Source organism: Streptopelia decaocto (assembly GCF_964273445.1).
Source record: "Streptopelia decaocto genome assembly, chromosome: 3".
Classification (NCBI taxonomy): Eukaryota; Metazoa; Chordata; class Aves; order Columbiformes; family Columbidae; genus Streptopelia; species Streptopelia decaocto.
Genome location: NC_138656.1, coordinates 51,849,714 through 51,873,482, shown reverse-complemented (window position 1 = coordinate 51,873,482; position 23,769 = coordinate 51,849,714). Strand labels below are relative to the sequence as shown.

Genomic DNA, 23,769 nt, shown 5'->3' with positions numbered 1-23,769 from the left:
AATAAATATCAGCAACACTTTTCTTCTAACTTTTGACTTTCTTGGTTCCAGCATTCCTCTATATATTCTTTGTGTGCTTGCTGTCTACACAGAAGCAAGGAGATTGTATTGCCAGAATGGCTACAGCAGTACAGAGGGGCCATGTTTAACAGAAAAAAATGCATCATTGACCAAGCATGTTATAGGCTTTTGGGATGCTAGGAGGTAGACAGGTTAGATCTTCTAAGATAAATTGATTTAAAAAAAACTCATTGTATGGAGTGGGAAAATGTAAGAGTTGTATTAAAAAAAAAAAATAAATAAAAAGACAAACCATCACCACCAACAAACACATCACCAGAAATCATTACTGAACTCTGGAGGAACATCAAGTACACCTTACAGAACAGCCAAGGCAAGATCACCATGGAATAAGAAAAGATTAATGTCCATGCAAGTAGCTTTTGGGTCTGCTGAAAGTCAGTTGAAGTAAAAGATATATCATTGTATTACTTTTTCTGACCCCTGAAAAGGCTTTATTTTGGCTGATGACTATTTGTATAGTATTTTTGCATAAGAATATCCATTTTTGGCTAAGTAGTTTTCCTACCCCAATCTTAGGTCATTGCTTTTTGAGAGATTCCAAGCTCTTAATAAATTAAAATCAAATTTTTAAATGGAACCCCTTTTTTAAAAGTGTGAAATTAGCTGGACTGATTTTTTATTGATTTTATTTTTTAAAAAGCAGAGGCTCAAGCAAAAGACTGCTGAAAAAAAATGAGGGTTGCAGGCTTATATAGTGCCTCTGAGAATTTTAGCAATATAGAATGGCAATATTTCCAAACTGTCCTATTGCATCTTCCTTAGCTTACAAAGAAGGCATAACAAATCAATAAGACACACTACAAATAAAATGAAGAGATTAGAAAGCAAACAAAATGGGATCTGATAAAAAATGTAAATCACTAGACTCTGTTAGAAGTAAATTTAATTACTTATTTAAAGATAGTATTTTTAAGACACCGTCTAACAACTTACTGCAATTATTTAAAAAAAAAAAAAGGGAAAATAGGCAAACTATTTATTTATCAAATTAATATCCAGGAACCTTCTGAAATAACTTATTGAATAGTGCTCTGTAGCCAAAGGAACTGTATCTAATGATTCTTTTTGCCTTTGTTTTTCTCCCTAAGATTATTCATTCATTCAGTTGTGGGCAAAGAAAACACATTCAGAAAGACAACTGAGGAACCAAGTTCCCAACAGCACTGTGATCATGTTTGGTGACATACTGCTAGTACACCCACCCAGGGAGAATCACCTTCTTCCTGGAAGCATTCAGTGGCCTCTTCACTAGTGGAGTGGCTTTGCTGCTTTTTGCCCTATATTATTTGCTAAAAGTAGTGGTGGTTGATGCTTTCCTTGGAATCACTTGCACTCAGTGTTAGAGAAGCATCATCATAGCGTCCAAAGAAAAGCTCAGGAACAACTCAGGAACCTTTATCAGAACTTAAATCCTGTTGTGACGAGTTTCACTTGGTACTTCTCAGCTGCAGATTAGAATCTATCTCAATATCCAATAAACAAACATCATGACTAGTAAGTACTTATATCTGAAGTATGTTGCTGAAATACCTCTGAAATATCTTCTTGGAACATGACTACCAGCCTTGCTTTGGCTCTGCATCCCAAAGACAGCTGTAACTGATACTTTACGAGAAGTAACTCGCAAGAGTTCCCCCATATAACATGCCATCTTCTGTTAAATCTCATGAACAGTTATAATGAAATGTCTGCTGCATCTCCAATGAATAAAATCCACCTTGAGACAGAAAAGGCTGTTAACAAAGTTATGCTCACAAATGTCACCTCACACATTGCCTGGGAAAAGAGGTTAGGTGTTACATCTCTCCTTGGCAATGTTAATCAGATTAATTATTTAGTTTTGCTTACAGTCCAAGAAGCTAATAGTTTTTCTATTTCTGTAGGTAGCTATTTGCCTAGAGCAAAAAAAATTGATGGTCAAAGATAAATTAAGAAAAAAAAATGTAAATCTGAATTATCTGTTTCACTGACATCACAGTGATAGGGGAAAAAAAATATATAAATTAAAACATCACTTCCTGAATTGCATCCACTTTACTCACATTTTGTTATAGGTGTCAACTCTGTCAGAGTATCATCTGTCAAAACGAATTAGTGGAAAATTCATTACTTCACTTTTAATGAAGAATAAGATTGTAGTGTCATTTCAATTTTCCTTCATCCTCTTGTTAGCACTTGATAAATGCTCTCTCGCAAGCATTACTGCTCTTCTGACACGATGCCTGCACTCTAATCTTGCAAATCTACAGAAAGTCAAAGGCAGAAAGATTTCTGTTTTTCTTAACATTTCTTGAGATCTCTGCCAGCTATTTTAGTCTTGACAACTTAATTTGAGTGGATTAGTTGTTTTTTTCTCCCCTCCTAAATAATGTTTTATTTTGACTGGATATGGATATTAGCAGAGATTAATGAACACAAAACAATATGTTAATGAAAAACATCCAAAGCCTTTCTGTATGTTTATGTATGTATATATACAACAAGAGGTGGATTAACTATTTTGTTTCTAACTTACAGGGTGCTGTGAAAAAAAATTATTTAATTGTAAATGACCGTTTTTCTTTCTTTTCTCGCAGAGTTGAGATCTGTCATAATGCTACACTCAAAACAGACACTTCTTGTGATATATCTGCTGTACTTACTATCCTTGAGAAACAAAATATTATTTTCTTCAATGTGAAAACCAACTGCAGGCACAACTAAAGGCACAACAATGACTCAAGTGGCCCAAATGTTCACTGGGCAACCTATCTGGGCAACACCATCAGAGATTTGCCATCTGAACATGCACAGCAACAGCCATCTGCTAAGCAGGGAGCTCTGTAACTGGAGCTGACTCAAAGTTTGTTGAATACATGAGCAAAACAGAGGCCCTGGGATGCAGGGCTGGGTGAAAGCTCTGGAGCAGCAGGTCGGTCACTCCTGGCAGCTCCCAAGATATGGAGTGTGGGAGCCCTGACCACTTCTATTGGGAGCTGTCACTCCTCTACTGTCTCACATATCATCTCTTTCCCTTAGTGACACCAACCAGCCCTTCCTGCCAGACTAAGCACAGGGAAACTGGGGAGCAGAGCTGGGCCTTCCTCAGCCTCTCCCAGTAAGCCCACCCAGCCATGCTCTTTTCTTAGATCTGAACTGGCCTTCCTGTTTTGGAAAAAAAAAAAGGAAATTATCCCATTTGGCTACAGTTGGCGGTATGGCAGTCCAAAAGATAACAGAGAAAGATTAGAAGCTGAGAAGTGCAGAAAAGGAAAGAAAGAAAAGGATACAGATAAAGGACAATGATGATGGGGCAGTGCTAGAAGGGACCCTGCAGAATGGGAAGAAGCATTTTAGAAGTTTTTGTTCCTTATTTTGGAAAAGAGACAGATAATGTATACATACCAGAAGACGATGAGGGTGTTGATGGTGATGAAGAATGGTAATTTCCCTTCCCAATTCAGAAGGAAATCAAGTGGCAGTTCCAAAAGTCAGGCATTTTTAAATTGATGTGTTCAGATAACTTCTGACAGAAGCTGCTGCTGAGCTCTCTGAACTGCCAGAAATTATTTTCAATATATATTGGAACTCGTAAAGTGCCAGAAGACTGCAACAAAGGCAGTATTGGACAATATTTTAAAAGGATGAGTGAGTTAACCTGGGTAATTACAGGTCTGTCAGCCTGACATCCATTCTGGACAAAATAACTCACAAGCTGTCATGGAACTTGAGTAGGAAAAAAGTTAAGAGAGTGAGGCAACGTAACAGGTGCCAATTGTTATGTATATGTGGAAACTAGGTCTTTCAAATTCAGTAATCCAAAATATCTTTTATCAAGGGAGCTTCATTATTAAAAATAATAATGTCAATGCAATACAGTTAGTTTTCCACAGGTCATCTACCTTTATTTTGGATGGCATTTTGGCTGTGAACCTTGAACGATAAGAATCAGTGTTGCATACATAAAATAGATTAAAATCTGGCGGGTAGATGTCACCATATACTTGCAGTGAGTGAACACTCATTGAATGAGTGTCTCTTTATTGTGTCCCATACGGTTCTTTTCATAGATTTTACTAGTTAACATTAATCAGTGACCTGGAAAAAAAAAATACAAAAACATTACCAATGACATTTGCAAATGACAGAAAGACTGGGAGACAAGTTACTAATGCAGCATGATTTAGATAATTCAGTAAACTGGGCATAGACAAAGAAATATGCAGCTAAATACACACATTAATTTAAAATCTCAGGAAATAAAAATGCTGCACATACAGGATCTTGTACTCCATCACGGAATGCAATCACTAGCTTAGGGGTTATAATAGAGAAGCACTGAAGGTAATGATGTGCTTACAAAAATAATATAATTAGGTTTTAGTTACATAAATAAGTGTTATACTGCAGTAACAGAGAGAGAACATATTACCTTAATTCTATTCTATTTCACAGCATTATGACTGTTTCTGCAGTAATATCCAGTACTACAAGATATTGGAAAACTGGTGAAGTTTCAGTGAGTATCCATCAAGATTATGAAAGACAGGGAGATGTTACTTAAAGTGATATTTCCGAGGGCTCAATCTCCTTCTTGGATCAAAAAAAAAACCTTCAAAGCAAGAACCAAAATAAAAGCATTAAGCAACTTTTAATTGTAGAAGGAATTAAATTCTAAAACAACATTCCAAGGAAACTATTGATATTAAGGAATTTACCAGGCTGGATTTTAAAATGCATTAAGTGTACACAGACAATTATATAGTGTGGGGAGTCCATGAATAAGATGCTTGAAGAATTATGTGATTTTGAGTTGGACTGTTTCTTCAGAAACCTCTGCTCGAGTGGCACCAAAGCTGTACTTCTGCCTCTAGTCTGCATTCCTAAAATACTGTTCCTATTTCAAAACAGTCTCATATGCTCACAAGCTTCTAGAACACTTGTAAATATCTTTAACATGAAGAAATTTTCAAATTTAGGTGTAGAAAATGTCATTTGTCTGTTAACATGCCCCTATAACTTGTCAGCAGAGCAGTAGCACAGACATCCAGGCTACTTAAGCATGAAGCATCCAACCTGGGAACTGTCCATTAGAGTGCTCTAGGTTGTAAATCTAGATTAAATAATATTACACTTTGAAGTACTTGACTAGCTACAAGTTGAAACAGTAATGTCATTAACTCTAATGTGCTAAGTTGGGAAAGCTGCAGTATGTTGACATTACAAACTCAACAAGACTTCTGCAGACATAAAAGTTCAAGTCAAGCCATTCAGCATTCAGAGCACTCATCAGACAAGTGGGCAATGCAGTTTCAATTTTGACACAAGAGGATAAGAAAATACATCTTTCACATGGAAGAGTGACTGAATCACTGAAATACGGTATTTCTCCAGCTAAACTCTACTGGATCTGGCTGGGATGGAGTTAACTTTCTTCACAGCAGCCTGTATAGGGCTGTGCTTCTGATTTGTTCCTAAAACAGTGTTGCTAACACACCAGTGTTTCAGCTATTGCTGAAGCATGCTCACACAGCACCAGGGCTTTCTCTTTTTCCCGCTCTGCCCCCTATCCCCCATAGCAAGTAGGTTGGGGACGGGCAAGAAACTGGATGCAGACACAACCAGGACAGCTGACTCGAACTGGCCAGGGGCTTAATCTGTACTATATGACAATGTGCTCACTGATAAAAACTGAGGTAGAAAGGGCTTTTGGGCTTCCAAGGGGGTCATTGTTTGGAGATCTTTGTTTGAGTGTAGGTCTGCCTGTCAGATGTGGTAAGCAACTTCCTTTCTTTCACTACAGTATTTTTCCTCCTTCCTGCATCTATTAAGCTCTCTTTTTCTTGACTCAAAACTTTTCTCATTCTCGTTCTTCCTATTTTCTCTTCTCATCCCAATGGTACAGAGTGGGAAGGAGTGAGCAAGTGACCGTGTGGGTGGTTGACTGCTGGCCAGGGTCAACCCACCACTTGGAACAATCGACATGTAGAAAGTTCTTCCAAAATACAGCAGTGTAACTTTTTACAGTAATGCTTCACAAAATGGTATTCCCATCTTCTCAGAGGAAAATTTGATCTGAACTCTCTTATAGTCAGCATGATCAGTGAGATAACATGTAAAGTAAGAACCAACATCATGTTTCCCTCCTTGGATCTTACTAAGAGTACCCCAGAATAAAACATTGTTTTAATGTTGAGATATTTTATTTTCAGTTGTCCAAAGCACTTTTGTCCATAATAAATATGTTAATTTATCATTTATCTCTACAGCAGAGGTGTAGCAAATCACCATTTCAAGGTGAGTTAGGATTAAGGTAAAATATCCTCATTTTTTTTAGTTTTCTTCATGTAATTGTGAAACATATTTGGATCCCTCTTGTCTACTGGATCTAATCCGTATTAGCAGTGAAGCAGAAATCTGATGCATGCAGAACTTAAATGCTCTGAATAAAATCAAAGTTGCAGAAATTATGGGTAAAACATCTGTGCTTTCAGGTGTACATCATTCCCACTCTCTTGTTTGCTAAAATAACGTATGTCCTTGCCTATTTGTGCTCCTGATTAGAGTATAGAGAACATCCTTTTCCTTTATTCTAAATAACAATGGCCTTTGTCACCACAAAGATAATTAGTAGTAGCATAAAGCCAAGTTTCCCTGAGACTGAAATTCAAATGTACATTACCATGAAGCAATTCTTTAAAAGGACTTACATTCTTAGAATGTATTCCTGAAATATTAGCACATAAAAATGAGGCAAACTGATAAAATGTTGTTTCTATTAATAAGATGTACAGGCTTTCCCTCAGCTCCCCTGTTTCATAAGCCTCTTTCCTCATATAGTTATACATTTTCCTTGTATGTATGTATATTTGCATTGAAATTGTGTAATAATTATACCCAAAACCTCTTCCAACAGAAATCAGTGACAAATCTTCCATTGACATCAATGGAATAGGGTTGAAAGTGAATTCTATTTTTAGATTAAAATAACTTACAACAATAAAAAGCTAATTATGATCTAACTGTAATGACTACAAAGCCTTTTTTCAAATTCTTTGCCTGTCTGAAAACTAAGCTTACAGATCAGCTCAGACAGATTTTTTTTTTTAATCTAAATAATACAGATTTCCCAGTGATTGAGGGCATGATTGTCACTTCTGTATGGTCCAGAGGTTCTTATATGTGTTTGTTCAAATCACCAAAATATGGTGGCTTATAGTAAAAACATGAAAAAAACAGTACTCAAGAAGAAAGATCTGGCAATAAGCGTGTGCTTTTCCAGAACACAATACTTTCTAAGAATAATAAATATTCAACTGAGCCTTATAGAAATAGTTTTAGGTATTAATATAGATTCTGAGATACAGGCCTGAGAGAGGAAGCTGTGGTAAAAACCAGGAGAACTTAGTACAGGAAGGTACAAGCTCTCATTTTTAGGGGATGGGATGATGAGATGCAGAATTAGAGACAGAGACAGTTAGAAGATTCCTATAGGATGCTTCCTCTTTTGGAAGGTGCTTATTCAGTGAAATCAAATCATTTTTCAAGAATCTCTTCAACAAGAGAATCTCTCTTCAACAAGAATCTCTCCCAACTAAGCCAGTGCTGTTCCATGGCAGCTCCCAGTCAGTCACCTTGGGTGTTCTGCTGGGTACACAATGAAACCTCCCTACCGAGCAATGAAGTACATAGTGCTTATTCTGAATATGAGCTGCAATTTGTAATTTAAAAAAAAAAAAAAAAAAAAAAAAAAGGTTCACAAAAAAAACATGTATTCTGTAATTTAAGTTAGTATTTGTTAGAGGACAGGCAATTTAAGATAGCTTCCTTGGAAGTCAAGGAAGTTTGAAGTTTGTACTGATATAAGGAAACTGGTAACATCAAAAAGCCAGTAGCCTTTTACAAGTTTTTGTGTGGTAGAGACGCAGAAATAGTTCCTTTCTTTTTCTGCTCTGTGTCTTATTTTCTTGCACGTATTATGATGATATTGCTGTCTGAGCTTGTGAATTTAAGCACACACAAATCAGCTCTCTAAAAGCATTCATTAAAAAAAAGAGAGAAAAAAAAAATTGAGATGACTGCATTACACCCTGGTGTAATCCAGTTTCTAGCAAATGGGTAATAAAAGCAAAACAAATAAAATACATTAAAATAAATCCTAATTCTTACATGGGCAAATACAATGAATTTCCAGCACTCAGCTGCCTACTTACCTTGATCTTCTGGTTACAAAATTAGAAAAGATAGATGAGCTAATCAGTTATTTCAGCACTCCACTTTAATTTGAGAAAGACAAGATGGTGGAAACTAATTTTTACCTATCTCTTCAAAGCAGCACATCCAAAATCCTGCCCTTTTTCCCCAGTGAGCTGTAGCCTTTCTTTAGTCAATGCACTCATCAGTTTTCATAATCCTCTGATATGCACAGTTCTAAGGTTGTTTTGTTTCCCCCTAGCCTAACCCACTACACAGACCTTTCACAAGGCTTATAAACATTAGTTTCATTGGTAGAAAGCCTGTATTTAATGTGGGATAAGCACATCGTGCCTAATCTTGTACAGCACTGGACATTGCTGTGATGTCAGCAATCTCCAGAAACTGTGTTCTGTAAGCCTGTGGTTAATTCTTGTCCTCCATAATTCAAGTGCTTAAAGTTAAGCTACTGTTCACACTGCTTTGGGTGTACTCAAGCAAGAGTATTCTGCACCTTAAAGAATCTTTCCATAGAGTCAGATGTATGGATAAATTTCAGTCAGTAGCTCCCATTGACTGCATTAAAGTCACATCATAGTTCTGAATGTAAATACAGATGTATTTCCAGAATTTTAAAGAGCATTTTATTATTCATGTGTCCTCAGGATATGAACTATAAAAAGCAGTGATGTGGCTTTGGGTATTTGTGGTACCAGCACATTTCTGCTTCAGATTTCACAGGCAACACCACAGCTATGACAAAAGTGGAATACATTATTTCACATATATTTGGACTCAGTAGAAAAGGCACAAGTAGGTGTGACAAGGACAATGAGTTTTCAAACATGACTATACTCTAAATTGCCTTGTAAGAGGACATTGCATGAATGGATAGCATCTATAACATGCTTGTTGTGTTCTGAAACAACCAGAAAATACCAATGCCCATATTTTCTCTGTTAAAATTAAAACATACATTCACAAAATTCACCACTGAATTCCTTTCTAGAAAAAATGCAGGGTCAAAATGTTAATTATTCTAGCTACCAACTTCTTGTTTTCTTCCACGGTGTTTTTTCCATTTGTTTTTGTTTGTTGTTTTTTGGTCTTTGGTTTAGTTTGTTGTGTTTTTTTTTTTTTGCATGGTCTGTCAGATGAATTACATCATTTTAGGTACAAAACAGTATTCTAGTTGATGAGACCATAGAAAAATGTCACTGTGTCCTTTTAGAAAACTTGCTGTTTTCTTCAGTCACAGGGGCCAACATTTATGTTACTAGTAAGAGAATAAGTGCAGTATAAAATTCACATGAAACCAAAAATTTCCCCCAAGCAAACAAAAATAGTGGGAACTAAAGGGCTCTGTAATCTGACAGTAAAATGCATGACAAGCACCAGCTACTGGAAAGGGAATAAATATTGACTTAATATAATGCACGTAAACTGCAACTGTGGACTGAATTTGATGGAGGGGATTATTTCATCCTGAGTTTCTCTTCCTCTACCATCCATATCAACAGGTCAGGATACTTCAAATTTTCCAAGGCAGCTGAGCAGCTGAGTGAACACATGAATGTTAAGTTACTCTTTAAATTAAACTTTTTTCCTGCCTGCTTACATAATCAAAACTATCCATAAATGAACAAGATTTAATGCCAGAAAGAAACATCAGCTCTTCACATCTTACCACCTGCACAACGCCAGCCCATACATGCACTCCAGATCCCACTGTACTGTGTCCAGTGAGTTGCATTTCAAATAAAACTGTTCTGGAACACCTGCAGCAAATTTTGATTAGACAACATCAAAAGTCTGAAAATGTATCACTTGCCTCAGTCATTTGTCCCAGTGGTTAGTCACCATCAAAAGCAAAACTGTTTGTCTTTTTTCTAATTGGAACTTGTTGGCTTACCAGCAGTTGGCACTTGTTATGCATTTAGCCATTAGGATGCAGAGCCCTGTGGTTCCTACTGGTTTTGTTTGCTTGAAGGAAATGAAACTTTTTGATAACTCAAGCTGTATCTCTTTTTTGACAAACCAGATAGACTAAGCTTGTTTAGCTTCCTGCTACAAGGCATTTTTTTTCAGCCCTCAAATTGTTTGTCCCTCTCTCTTTTTAATATTTTACTTTTCTTTTTAAAATGTTGACAACAGAACTGAACAAAGAACAGCAAAATTAATGCTAATAATCCTTAGATTGAGGTAAAGTTGCCACTCTCTCAAGGATGATGTTAGCTTTTTATATTCTAGGTTGGGTTTTCTTATTTTGATGCAGCCCCTCTGTAACCATATAATATATTTAGGATTTCTTTCAGGGATCACAATTCTTCTATGTAAGTTGCACATGTGCTTTATTCCTTTATTTATGGTTGGCATTTGCCTTTATTAGCACACATTTTCTTAGACTGGACCTAGCTTACCAAGAGATCTGAATCTTCCCTTTTCTCCCCATTAATGGCCATTTCACAAATCTGCATATCTTGTCAGCAGTTATTCTTTGTATATCATTGATGAAGACAGTGAGGCATTAGACACTTTGTCAAGCTCTGTGCATTGTGGTAGACATTGTGTCATTTGATGGTCACTTTACTTGCTGAGGTCTGTGTGCTGATGTATGTGACATCTGTTTTCCTGACACTGAACAGCACTTTTTTAATAAAAATATCCTATAATACTAATTCAGTGCCTGACAGAAATTCAAGGTATTTCAGCCACACTGTTGTCTGTAGGTACCAAATTTGTACTTTCATCAGGGAATAAAAATCAGGTTTGTTTGAGAAGACCTATTTTCCCTAGAGTCACACTGATTGGTTTTTATTTAATTACAATTCTTTGTCAGCTGAATCCTGAATCATCATCTTCTTATTTTTCTGAGGATTGCTGTCTTGGTAGCCAGAGCTGTCTGGCATAGCTCATTTGTCTTTTGCGTTTTGATTTTTGGCATAACTCAATACTGTCCATTTTTGGCTGTCTCATAATATATTGAAATCAACATTCATTGCCTCACTCAACTTCATAACATCAGCTTTGTACATTACTGTCCTCACGCTGCAGACTCAAACTTTTAGTACATACAGCCCTATCCTTCATTTTTTGCAGGGGGGCAACAGTGGAGGCATGGTTATGGGCCTGTGTTTAACAGAATATTGGGGATCTCTTTCTGAGGTCAGTGACAAATCCAGAAGGAGCTCCTGGAAAATCTTCCTGACATTCTTATAATTTCACCTGCAGATGGGCACTGTATGGGAGGGAGGAGAAATTCAGGCTCTGGGTGACTGACACCGGCACCATGTCACTTAGTATGCACAGACTGAGCTGTTGGATGTTGGAGTCCTGGTCAAAATCGACCGTGGACAAAGAACAGTTTGAGTCAGGCAGGTGTCCACATGCAAGAGGGAGGCTAAGCATATTTACAAGGGAATGCAGTGACACCTGAGGACCACAACTGTGGTGCCTTGTGGGGAAAAGAAACAAGAAAGGGCTAGTGATATCCAGGCTGTCAGAGCTGCTGCCTGGCTCATTCCCGCTTCTCAAAATCTTGAACATATTTATTCCAGCAGGATGACTGTCCCAGCTCAGCACTTAACTTCATATAGCTATAAAGTTTTTAATCTGACCCTGGACATGAGTTTATCCTTCCAAGAAAATATGGCCTGGCATTCTCCAGGAGAATATTGTCAGCCCAGTGCTGTAATCCATTCTTAACAGTTCAATAGGAGTGGATTTTAACTTTCCAATCTCTCAAATCCTACCAGTTTCAGCAATGCTGATAATATAGCGTTCCTTCACAGCACTGTCAATATTCAGTTTCATGTATTTGCTGCTCAGGCAAGAGACTGGGATTTATGCATGTGGAGCTTGCAGTCAGAGAAATACATTTGCACAAGGAGGATCACCATCTTTCAAAACCCAGCACGAGGATCTACATGCCAAATTACCATTTGCTAAAGTTTCTCCACAGCACCATGTGGGTAAGAAAGGCTTATACAAATAAGCATGAAAGGTTTTCTCATGTCCTGACGATTAATTCCAAATTTATCTTTTATATTCTACTCCACAGAGGAAGAAACATTCAATGTTCAATGGAGCCTGGCCAGATGTTTTAAGAAAGTATTTATGAACACTTGTCCAGATTTCAAAAAGCTGTCACTTGAGCAATATTCATGTCTGGTTCTTATTGCTGTTTGCCAGGATGAATTTGTGTGAATAAAAGTTTGGGGAATTACTGTTTGTACAAATCCATCTGTATCCACAGCTGAATAAGGATGAAAGTTGCTGGTCAAACAACTGCAAATTGTGATTGTATTTAAGGAAATGAAAGTTTGCTCCTCAAACAATTTGCAAAGAGAAATAAGAGTTAAATTCACTGGGGAGTTTGTATTGGAAGAAGTGAACTAGATTCAGCCTTCTTCTAGTTGGAGGGAAAAAATATGTATATTAATATCTTCTAATATGTATGCAAATCCAACAAACACTGTTTGCCTTCACACAGTTTTACACTACTTACAATTACAGTACTTACATTACTTACAATTAACTATGAGGTTCCGTCTGTGGCATTCACAAGCTCTGTGGATTTTCAGTGCTTTCCAAAGGATGTCAGCTCCATAACTCAAAAAAACAACATCTGATAGCCATGCTGAGCCCCGCTCAGGATCCATTGGACTCAACAGAAGACTAACTTCAATGAGAGAAGGATCAGGCACCTTACAGCTACACCTGCTCTCTGCACCAGCACAGGACAATGATCTTCTCTGCTTTGTCTACCAGAACTGCCAAATGTCTATCCTTAAAACATTTCTATCACGTTTCAAAGGGGCTTGTAAATCACTGCTGACTGTTAATAAAATTCATATATACTTTAAGAAATGCATTTGTTTGAAAACATTCAGGAGAGAAAACAAATGGAAACTGTTCAAATGGAGGACCATGGCATTGTATAACAAACAATATGACTTTTCAGTGAAATGAAATATCTGTCACGCTGGTTTTTGATAGACACAAGCCATCTTGATAGCGGCATGTCACAAGAGAAAAGTACAGCTTGTGATGCACAGTACTTTTCATTAAAAAGCACCCCACATGTCACAAAACACTATTAACACACCCTGGCTCTGTATGTGGTGCTGCCAGACTGTAGTTAGATAATGGAAAATGAAGGCGAATCTTACATACTGGGTATTGATTTATTTTTCATGTGTGTTACTCATCTGCTCATTGAACTCACAGAAGAAGAAGCAGCTCTAGATTTAGCCTTGAGCAGTATACAAGGCCTTATTGAGACCTAACTATAAAAAAAATAGTCTGTAATTGTGACTGTACTTCAGTCTTATTTGGATAGAAAAAGCTGCATCAGCGACAGTAATATTTAATTTAAAACAAAATAAATTATGTAAAAATGAGAAAGCTAATTTCAAGGACACTAAAAGGAGCATCCAAAAGAGTGAAATACTAAGAAATTATGTGGAAACTACTCAGAAATATATGAGATGCTGAAAGCCAAAGCTCCAAAAGGATCAAAAAAACCAGCATGATAAAGCAGAAAAGTAAATTTCCTAAGGCTATTAAAATAAAACAAAACAAAATAAAAATAATAAAAAAACACATAAAAATAAACCAAATACTTTAAAAGTCCAAGTTGTGTCCTAATGAGGGAAAGACAACAGGATATACCTTGACAAAGGAAATATAAAACCAAAATAAAACAAGATGAAACAATTTTGAGACATAAAGGCATAGAATCTGATAACCTACCATTCTTCAAATATTCCAGAAATGGGAAACTTGCCTGATATTCAGTGATAACCAGTTATATAAAAAGAGCACTCAGGGAAGGTAAAACCATAACAGAAACGTTAAATTAATTCTCTGAGTGCACTGCCTGTGAAGGCAGATAGTTTCTTTCTCATACAAAGGTCATTCCTTTATGTAGGATAAAATTGAACTTTTGTCTCAGAGTGTCAATAGAATGTATTTTAGAATAAATCCATGAGACAGACATTAACACATTGCTAATACCAGCTAATTTTCTGTTGTGGTATGTTACCACTAGTTAAACTAGCCTTAGTGCCAAAACAGTTGAAATTGGTAAAGTGGAAAAAGCTATGTTATATTTTCACGTTTTCATTTTTAACAGAATTTATATAGAGGCATAGAGGGTAATCCAATGAGCAACAGACATGATGTTTCTGCAGACTTAAGATACTTCTACACAAAGCTAAGTGTTAGGAACCATAACAAAAACAGTTTAAATGCACAGGTAAATAAATATGCCATATTAGGGGAGAACCAACATAGGTTTTGCAGAGAAAACATACACCTTAAATGTTTATTAGATTTCTTTGTTGGAGCAAGTAACCATACAAATTATAGAATCACTACAGAGTACTAGGAATTTAAGAAAACTTTTGATGAGGCCCCTTATTAAAGGTTCTGACAGAAATAGAGGTAATATGGAATACAACAGAAGGCCCTGGATTAATAATTGGCTAAGAAATAGGAACCAAACTGTGGGAAATAAATTTCGTGTTAATAAACAAAGAGTAACACATGTGAGGAAAACCTCATGTATAATGGCCTCTGAAGTAGGCTTTAACATTAAAAAAAAAAAAAAAAGGGGGGTTTGCCGTAATTTTGAAGTATTTTCTGACAACAGCGGTTCGGTGCATGGTGGTAGCTACAAAGGCAATGGAGTACTGGAGGTTTATTAGGAAAGGTCTGAGAGCAACACTGAAATTGTTACTTCATGAGTGAGTTTAACCATGGTGTACCTCCACCCTGAATACTGAATATGGCTCTTTTTTTCACATTTCATGTTGGAACAGATTAATTATTAGAATTAACAAATGATGAGTTTTGTATGAATGTATGAAGGTAATACAATCATCAAGGAATATTTTTAAATAAATAACAATTGTTCACACAACATACGATTCAGTTATAGAAATAATTTTTATGATACTGTAGAGACTGAAGTATAAACAGATAAAAAAGTGGATTAGATGAATTAATGAAGGAAAGGTCCATTGGTTACTGGTAGCCATAGTGTTTGGGAAGTCACTACATCGCGGAGCTGCGAAGGTATGCCCTATATGTGTCCTGCTCTTTCTTCTTTTAATATTCAGCCCACTGTTGAAGGACTAGTACAGCATTTGTCACATACCTCTCCCCACCCATCTCTGGCGATATCCCTTGGCATCCCTTAGATCCCCATAGATGAAGGGATGTTTTCTTCAGGTGAAGCACTATTGTAGTTCATGTCCAGCCAGTTTCTGGTCCTTCTGTTCAGAGTCTGCCAGCGCAGTTGTTAATTAGTGCCATCTGTGACGGTGGCTTATGCTGCAAACACCTGCCACCCAGAAAATACACTGAAATCCTCACTTTGTTTCGCTTGGGTCACTGAGCACCATTTAGTAATGACTTTGATCAGTATTTTTCTGGGTTGCGTGTGGCAGGTGCAATGCTTCTGGTCTCCCACTACACTTACCAGCCCACTGACACATCAGACCCCTGAAGAAGCATTCCCAATGGGTGACAATACTTCTAGTTATACGATTTCACTTCAAAAAGCATTTGGTTTTCTGTCTGAGAAACCTAAGCACAAGCACTGTCATATTACAAAACATACAAAAACATATGTCCATATGTTCAAAGGAATATTTTAGAGGAATTTTCACATTGCTTTTTGAGAAAGTCAAGATCATTTAGCTTTTTTAAAATACCCTTCAGTGAGACAAGAATCCTGCAGGAGTTTACAAGGAACATGGGACATACAAATCTGAAGGCAAGGGCATAGTGCAGAAAAAAATAGAAGTAAAACACAGTTGAACTCACAGTGTTGACTGATAAATATAAACTCCAGCAGTATCGCTGAGAAGGCAGGCACAGAAGTTGGATGAGCCTTTTGAGTTGATTTAACTCGTGCAGCTGCCAGTTGTGTGGTTGAAAAGCTATATTATTTGTGAATTTAGGAGTACAGCAAAGCAATATATTTTCAAGAAGAAATTTATTTTGATCTCTATGGTGTTTGTCACCCACAATAAATTTGTTGACTTCAATTGTTATATATGATTCCTCTAGGACTTTCTAATAAATACAACTAATGTATTCTATGCAGGGAATATTCTAGTCCCTAGTTGTTTTCAAATTAATTTCTGTCCTCCTTGGGACATATCTCTCTCCTTTTTTCACTGTCACAAAGCCTTTGCAGATGGTTAGTGAAGCTAGTTAAATGGAGAAAAGATAGATTGGAATATGCATTTGTGAACATCCATCTCAGGCACAAATCACAACATTTCATGAGGTTAACTTTTAAGAGTATTTTTGAAACTGTTGGTACCTATAGAACAGTTTGCAAACTCTGAAATTTCACACATTTGAATTGGGGTTGTTTTTCTATATTGCCTGGTCATAATTTTATCGAAAAGTGAGAGATACCATGGAATTAATAATGTAACATTGTTAGAAACAGCTGTAGAAACACCTTGTGAGAAATTAAACACAATTGTACAAAAATTATTTCTTTGAGTTATTTGATAGATATTACCCCACTTATCTTTAAACACAAATATTTTCTAGCACCTCTACAGCTACTTCAGTGAGTTCTACTGAAAGAAATTATTTCTCGTGAAATTTGCAATAAAGCACAAGATTCACTCCCTTTCATCCTCTTTCCAACATATATAACCATGTTTATTAGTTTCCTGTACATTACTACAACGGAGAGCGTGTGGCAGTCAGGTTATCAAAAAATATTGTGAAGACAACCTACTTACCATCTACTTTGATCTGAAAGTCTTTACAGTTGTGCCATCTGCTTCATCATAGTTCATTTTAAGCCTTATACTCAAGCAAAAGGAGTAGCCTGGCAATACAAATCTTACAAAACTGATCAAGAACAGAAACATCTCCATGCTCTCAGTAAAATTAATCTATAAACAGCCAAAATTTGGTGCAATTAACTTAATCATTCAATTTCCGAAGTTGTTTCTACCAAGTCTGCATGTTGATTTGTTGGAATGGAAATTTTGTTTATAAAGGGGTATTTGTACAGTAAAGTGTAAGAATGGTCCATAAATCGCAAATAGCACTCAAATGGATCTATTCTGCCCATACAGATTTTTTTTCACAGTATCACAAAGCTCACATACATTTCACAAGGCTAACATGTATGCAATGATTTAAACGAAAAGACAGAGGCATGAAGTATTTCTATTTGCTTATTCACAAGAGATACATTTGGAAGATGAAGTGATATTTGGAAGATGAGGTGATATAAAGGCTTCTTACACCATCATCTTTCCTCCTTCATGTATGAGGAACAGCTGAAGATGAGGATGGATTTGGTGGAGACTCCATGCTGACCACTAGCTGGGGTGCAGGTGTCCTGTGGGTTTTGGAAGTTGGTGTAACAGACATCAACCTCTCACACACTCTGTGTTTTCTGGAGACAGCCCTAGTAATTTCTGTGCCTTCAGCATCAAAACAGCACAGAAGTAATGCCTGCCATCTCCGCTCACCATTCCCTGTCTCATCCTGGGGGCAGCCCAGCGGCTTTTCTCTGGGCAAGGAAGGAAATGTGCCCTTGTAGTTCTTCACAGTTTGACCAAATAACTAGTGACTGCCTAGTAAGTTGAAAATAATACCTGACTCTGATGTTATCTCATCGAAGACCAGAATATCACACTTTGAAAGAAACCTTTAGCAAGTGTAGTTCCTTTTGCCCTTATCACAATTGGGATTGTGCCCAGCTTAACGTATGTGCTTTTTATGCCTTTGATTTCTATAGGAAGCCTTGGCTCGGAGTTAGACATCCACTTATGTGCATTTCCAGATAAGAATGACTTCCAAGCCTAAGAGCTGAGATGTGCACACACCAAGAACTCCAACACTGAATTACCTTTGAAGAATCCTTAAAGAAATAATAGCCTTGAAAATGCCTTGCAGCTACCATACAGTTACACAGCCTTCCAACAGCAAATGCACAGATTTCTCACATCATTTAATGCCTACTGCCCACTCTGGAAAAAATGCACTCTTATGATATACAACTATGCTCAACTGAGATACATAACAATATAATCAAACATAGTAACTCACCTTTCTTTGTTCTTAAATGTGGAGCTTTACGTGTCAATTTTAATCTAAAAGGGGCAATGTGCTACGTCACCCTTTTGAAAACAGATTTTATTCACTGAGAAGTTTCTACCCAAGTGCAATGTTTGTACATCTCAATAAACAACTTTGCAAAACCTCCCCAACAGGTACAACGTATCTCCATGCAGCTTCAGGTACTAGGATGTAGAGATTGTGTACAATTAAATGTGGTCACCAGTAATTAATACTAATTATCATGTTAACAGATTTGCTGCTGAACCGAGGAAATGTGGTCTGGATGATCAGGTAGTGAGGTGGACTGTGAACTGGCTGAAGGAAAGAAGCCAGAGAGTCGTGGTCAATGGGGCAGAGTCTAGTTGGAGGCCTGTATCTAATGGAGTGCCTCAAGGGTCAGTACTGGGACCAGTACTATTCAAGAAATTAATCAATGACTTGGATGAGGGAATAGAGTGTACTATCAGCAAGCTTGCTGATGACACCAAGCTGGGAGGAGTGGCTGACACGCCAGAAGGCTGTGCTGCCATCCAGCGAGACCTGGACAGGCTGGAGAGTTGGGTGGGGAAAACTTTAATAAAATATAACAAGGGCAAGTGTAGAGTCTGGCATCTGGATAGGAACAACCCCAGGTTCCAGTATAAGTTGGGGAATGACCTATTAGAGAGCAGTGTAGAGGAAAGGGACCTGGGGGTCCTGGTGGACAACAGGACGACCAAGAGCTAGCACTCTGCCCTTGTGGCCAAGAACGCCAATGGCATCCTGGGGTGTATTAGAAGAAGGGTGGTTAGTAGGTCAAGAGAGGTTCTCCTTCCCCTCTACTCTGCCCTGGTGAGACCGCATCTGGAATATTGTGTCCAGTCCTGGGCTCCTCAGTTCAAGAAGGACAGGGAACCGCTGGAGAGAGTCCAGCGCAGAGCCACAAAGATGATTAAGGGAGTGGAGCATCTCCCTTATGAGGAAAGGCTGAGGGAGCTGGGTCTCTTTAGCTTGGAGGAGACTGAGGGGTGACCTTATTAATGTTTATAAATATATAAAGGGTGAGTGTCATAAGGATGGAGCCAGGCTCTTCTCGGTGACAACCAATGATAGGACAAGGGGTAATGGGTTCAAACTGGAACACAAGAGGTTCCACTTAAATATGAAAAGAAACTTCTTCTCAGTGAGGGTAACAGAACACTGGAACACGCTGCCCAGGGGAGTTGTGGAGTCTCCTACTCTGGAGACATTCAAAACTCATCTAAACACATTCCTGTGTAACCTCACCTAGATGTTCCTGCTCCAGCAGGGGGATTGGACTAGATGATCTTGTGAGGTCCCTTCCAATCCCTAACATTCTGTGATTCTGTGAATGCAAAGTAGGATATTGGAGACTACTTAAATACACCATGCTGCACATTGGGTGACTGTGTTATCTTCATTCTTATGGTATATGTAGGCTTCATGTTAAGAAAGGCAAGCACTGATTGTGTATTTATTTCTGGTTTTCATTAAAGGTATAATTGTGTAGACTGGTATTGTTTTGGGCATTCACATAACTCCAGATAGAGTACAGGAGTGGAAAAAGGGTAAATAGAGGAGTAGGATGGTTCAAACTGTCGAAGAAAGGGCTCATCATCTTTGGGTTATTTCTGTGCCCCTGGGCCACTGTGGGCTGAGAAGCAGGGCCAGCTGGCACAGGTAGTCCATCAGCTCAGTGGTCTCACTGCATCCCCTTGTGGTTGGGTGGCTTCAAGAGCTGAGGATTGTCCATCCCCGTGAAAACGAGGGGTTGGATAGAAACCAAGCATCTTGTCTGCTCTCAAGAAGTGACCAGCCTGGATCTGAGGTACTAAGAAGGTGAAACCTCTTCACGGTGTCAACCTGCACATTTCCTAGAAACATGCGCATTTCCTAGAAATGCGCCCATTTCTCACAGTCCCTGCTGAAGTGATTCTCCAACCCATGATGCCCTAGAATTCCTCCCAGCACATTTTACAGCCCATCACCAAGACAGCATAGAGGCCTATGAGTAAGCGTGGAGGAGGAATGTTTCTAACTACACTTTATCCCCATATTTCCAAACATAGCATGGATGGAGCAGCTCCTGTTCATGCAGACTATTATTCAGAGAGGCTTTGTGTTTTCTGTGAAGAATGATCCCACCTTTAATGTACCGGCATGCAAGTCTCTCACAGTGAATGCATGGGATTTGAAACAACAGGAATGCACAATTTACAGCGATTTTCTTGAGTTCTAATTTCACTTAAAAAAAAAAAAAAAAGAAAAAAAAAAAAAAAAGGCCATGGAATCCACCCAACAGCAACTGAGGCAGGGATAATAACTTATCTTTCCGGAAAGAAACACCGAAGTTGAAACTCGTTATATATTTCCAGTGGAATTTGTAACTTAAATCTAACAATAAAGGTATGGCAGATACAGATTAATAATAATTTAAAAACAAAGGCAAATATGAATCTTGAGCTGCATAATCTGCAAAATCCTTGTGACGTTTCCTAAGAAGAGACTGTTGGCTTATGGAGGTAGAACTGATCCACTGTTTTCAAAAGTATCACTTCAAATCCTACAAAAATATCTTGCAACAAGCAGTTTTCATCAGTCAGTAACACATTCATGTAAATAGATATTTAATTAGAATTTCTCACAAGCAATGACTGAAATTGCTACTCATACTGATCTTCTAAAAATGAACAATTAATCTTCATAATCTATGGTCTTTTCCAAAAGAGATAGGTCCAAGGACAGTTGCATCTAGAGAGCGAGAGGGAGAGAGGGAGCAGGTCCCTTGAGGCAGCTCCTCGGGCACTGCGAGTTAGCATAGCCCCCTGAAGTGCATTGAAGGGCGAGATGGCGATTTACATCAACAAAGAATTTACCCCTTTCACGTTTATTTTTCACTCTGACCTGACACAAGATCTAATCGTATCTGTCAGCAATAGAGAATCTTAATAGCTCTTGTCCAACTCTTGCTAGCAGTTCGTTTTCTCATCTGAACAGGGCATAAATGAACTGCAAACGTCAGGTCATTGTTCCCTGCTCTTACTGCCCTCCCCCTGCTCCAAGTTGCAGCACTTTCATGTTTTATGTGTCCACTTTAACTCAATTCACCTTTGAATGTTGTATATGCAACTCTTCCTGGAGATTCTTTCATTTATTAACCAGAATGTATGTTCTTAATTCTTTTTACTTAGGAATCTCTGGGAGAATAAAAGGTGCGGAGTCAGCTCAGTAACCAGGGGGAATCATAAATCAAATCCATGCAAGAGACAGAGTGAGATAAACAGAACAGTTGTAAAATTACAGCAATAATGTGGTCGGGTTTGCAATTTAGTACCAAAAAATCCCATTTTCAGGACCATGACTGGGCTATAGGATTACTTCTGCAATTTGTTTCATGTACCCTGGCTATAAACCAACACCTCCTTTAAAAAATACCCTTACTTTTGTTATTCTTGTCTTGATATTTAAAATTAACAAAGCCTGTTGACTGTGAACAGATTGTACAGAGCAATATTTTTCACAATTGTTTAAGCTTCATGACAACATGCTTGCCCAGACCTGGTGACAAACTAGCCACTGCCCGCCCTTTCCCCCGGGACGTGGCTTTCCAGGCGCTGTCTGTACTGCAGAGAGATTTTCAGGTTTCTGTGTTCGCAAGTCCCAGACAAAGAGTTCATACGCAGCAAAGACAGTAGCTAATCCAGGAGTCCCTGCCGAGCCGCGACTCCCTTTTGCTCAGGCAGAAATGCCAAACTTCCCGTGGTGGTAGAGACCGAGCATGTAAAACCTGCTCGTCGGCCCCACAGAGGAACCCCGTGCCCCACCCCACGCAGCCAGAGCCGCTATCAGCTCCAGATCTCAGTGCACACATCTGGTAACTTTTATTTAGAAATACACGAACGACTCTCTGTGTGAGTGAGGACGGGGGACGGCGCCGGGAGGACACGCCTGATTTCTTGCGGGCTTCCCTGCGCTGCTGAAACAACCCACTCTCTGACTCACCCCCCACCCCGTTTCCCGCAGCCGCGGCGCCCGGGGCCGGGGGGTTCCTCCGCGCCGGCGGAAACCGCATGCCCACACAAACACACACTTCTCCCCGTTCCCCCCACGGTCTCCCCGGGTGGCAGCGGTCTGTGCTCGCTCGGGGAGAAGCCGGGTCCCCCGGGATTCCGATGAGTAACCCAGCACCGACGCGTCCTTGCGGAGCCCCGGCGGAGGGCGCAGCGCCCCGGGGCCGACCGGGGAACTGCCGGGGGCCGCCGGGGAGGCAGTGGGCTACCCCATACCTACCTTCCGTGTGGACGGCGGAGACGTAGGTCCAGTTGTAGCGCTTGACGATGTCGAGCATGGCCCTGGCTTGCAGTGTGTCGGAGGGGACCACCCTGAGGAAGTATTTGTACAGTGTTTTGTCGCTCAGGTCGATACTGGTGGCGGAGTAAGCAATCTGGGGGATGTCGAACAGCTGGAGCAGATTTTGGACTTGGATAGCAACCGAGCTGGAGCCGGGGCCGATGACCCCCGCGATGGGCTTTTTCACTCTGGTCTGGGGCTGGGGCTGCGAGTCGGAAACGCAGCGGGTGCCTCCGTCCCTGTCGTCCCTGATGGAGATGAGGGAGTCCCGTATGAACTCGATGCTCTGCTCCAGGGCCACCGAGGAGTGCCAGCAGGAGTCTCGGATCTCGCTGCCCAGAGTGATGTTAGGTAGCAAGACCGGATCGGAGTTAATTTTATCCAAAGTGTGAAACATGGCTTCTACTCTCTGGATGCCGTATTGCTCCCGGATTTCGCCGCACTTCCTCTCTGGCACTTTCTCAGCCGGCGGCTGGTGATGGACAGAGAAGAGTGCCCCGATGATGACATCCCCGTCCATCCGAGCCACTGACCGCTGCGAGGAGGCTGCAGAGAGAAGCACCTTCCGCCCGGCGCTCCTGGGCAGCACGTCCATCTCCAGGAGCAGAGCAGGGAAAAAGACCAGCAGCACGCCAATCATTTTGTTGCACGATGTCATCCAGACCCAGGTTACGAATTTCATGTGCTCCTCGTGCCTGCACATCGTTTAAGGACATGTAGGAAATGGCATCCGCTTCCCCCCGCCAGCGCCCAAGTTGCTCCAAATACCATCACAGCGAAATCTTACAGCATCACTCTCGAAGGTGCCCAGGCAGCCGTCATCCTAGAGACTTTTAACCTGATGGCATAGAAATAGGGGATAAAACACGCTATTCGGGAAACCGATGTCAAACCAGAGCTCGATAAAGCAACCCCGCACAGTTTGACGAGATGACTGCTTTCGCAAATGCCCAGGTCAATTTGCTTCGGTAAAAGCTCTCCAAAGGAAGTTTCAAGAGGGAGTAAAATATGTATTTACTTTCCTTGACACGCGATCATAAATACTCACATATG

At 39.4% G+C, this 23,769-nt stretch overlaps 1 protein-coding gene across 2 annotated transcripts in view; it reads right to left on the bottom strand.

Annotated features, from left to right (window-relative positions):
• Nucleotides 1-23,371, bottom strand: part of GRM1 (glutamate metabotropic receptor 1) — a gene marked incomplete at both ends in the record, with an annotated part of 180,172 nt that extends 156,801 nt beyond the window's left edge. The window contains one exon of one of the 2 annotated variants that reach the window (XM_082048651.1): nucleotides 22,657-23,371. In XM_082048651.1, coding sequence (XP_081904777.1) covers nucleotides 22,657-23,356 — 700 coding nt within the window. The remainder of the gene's footprint in view (nucleotides 1-22,656) is intronic. The other variant, XM_082048652.1, reaches the window with a different exon arrangement.
• Between the last annotated feature and the right edge of the window lie 398 nt (nucleotides 23,372-23,769).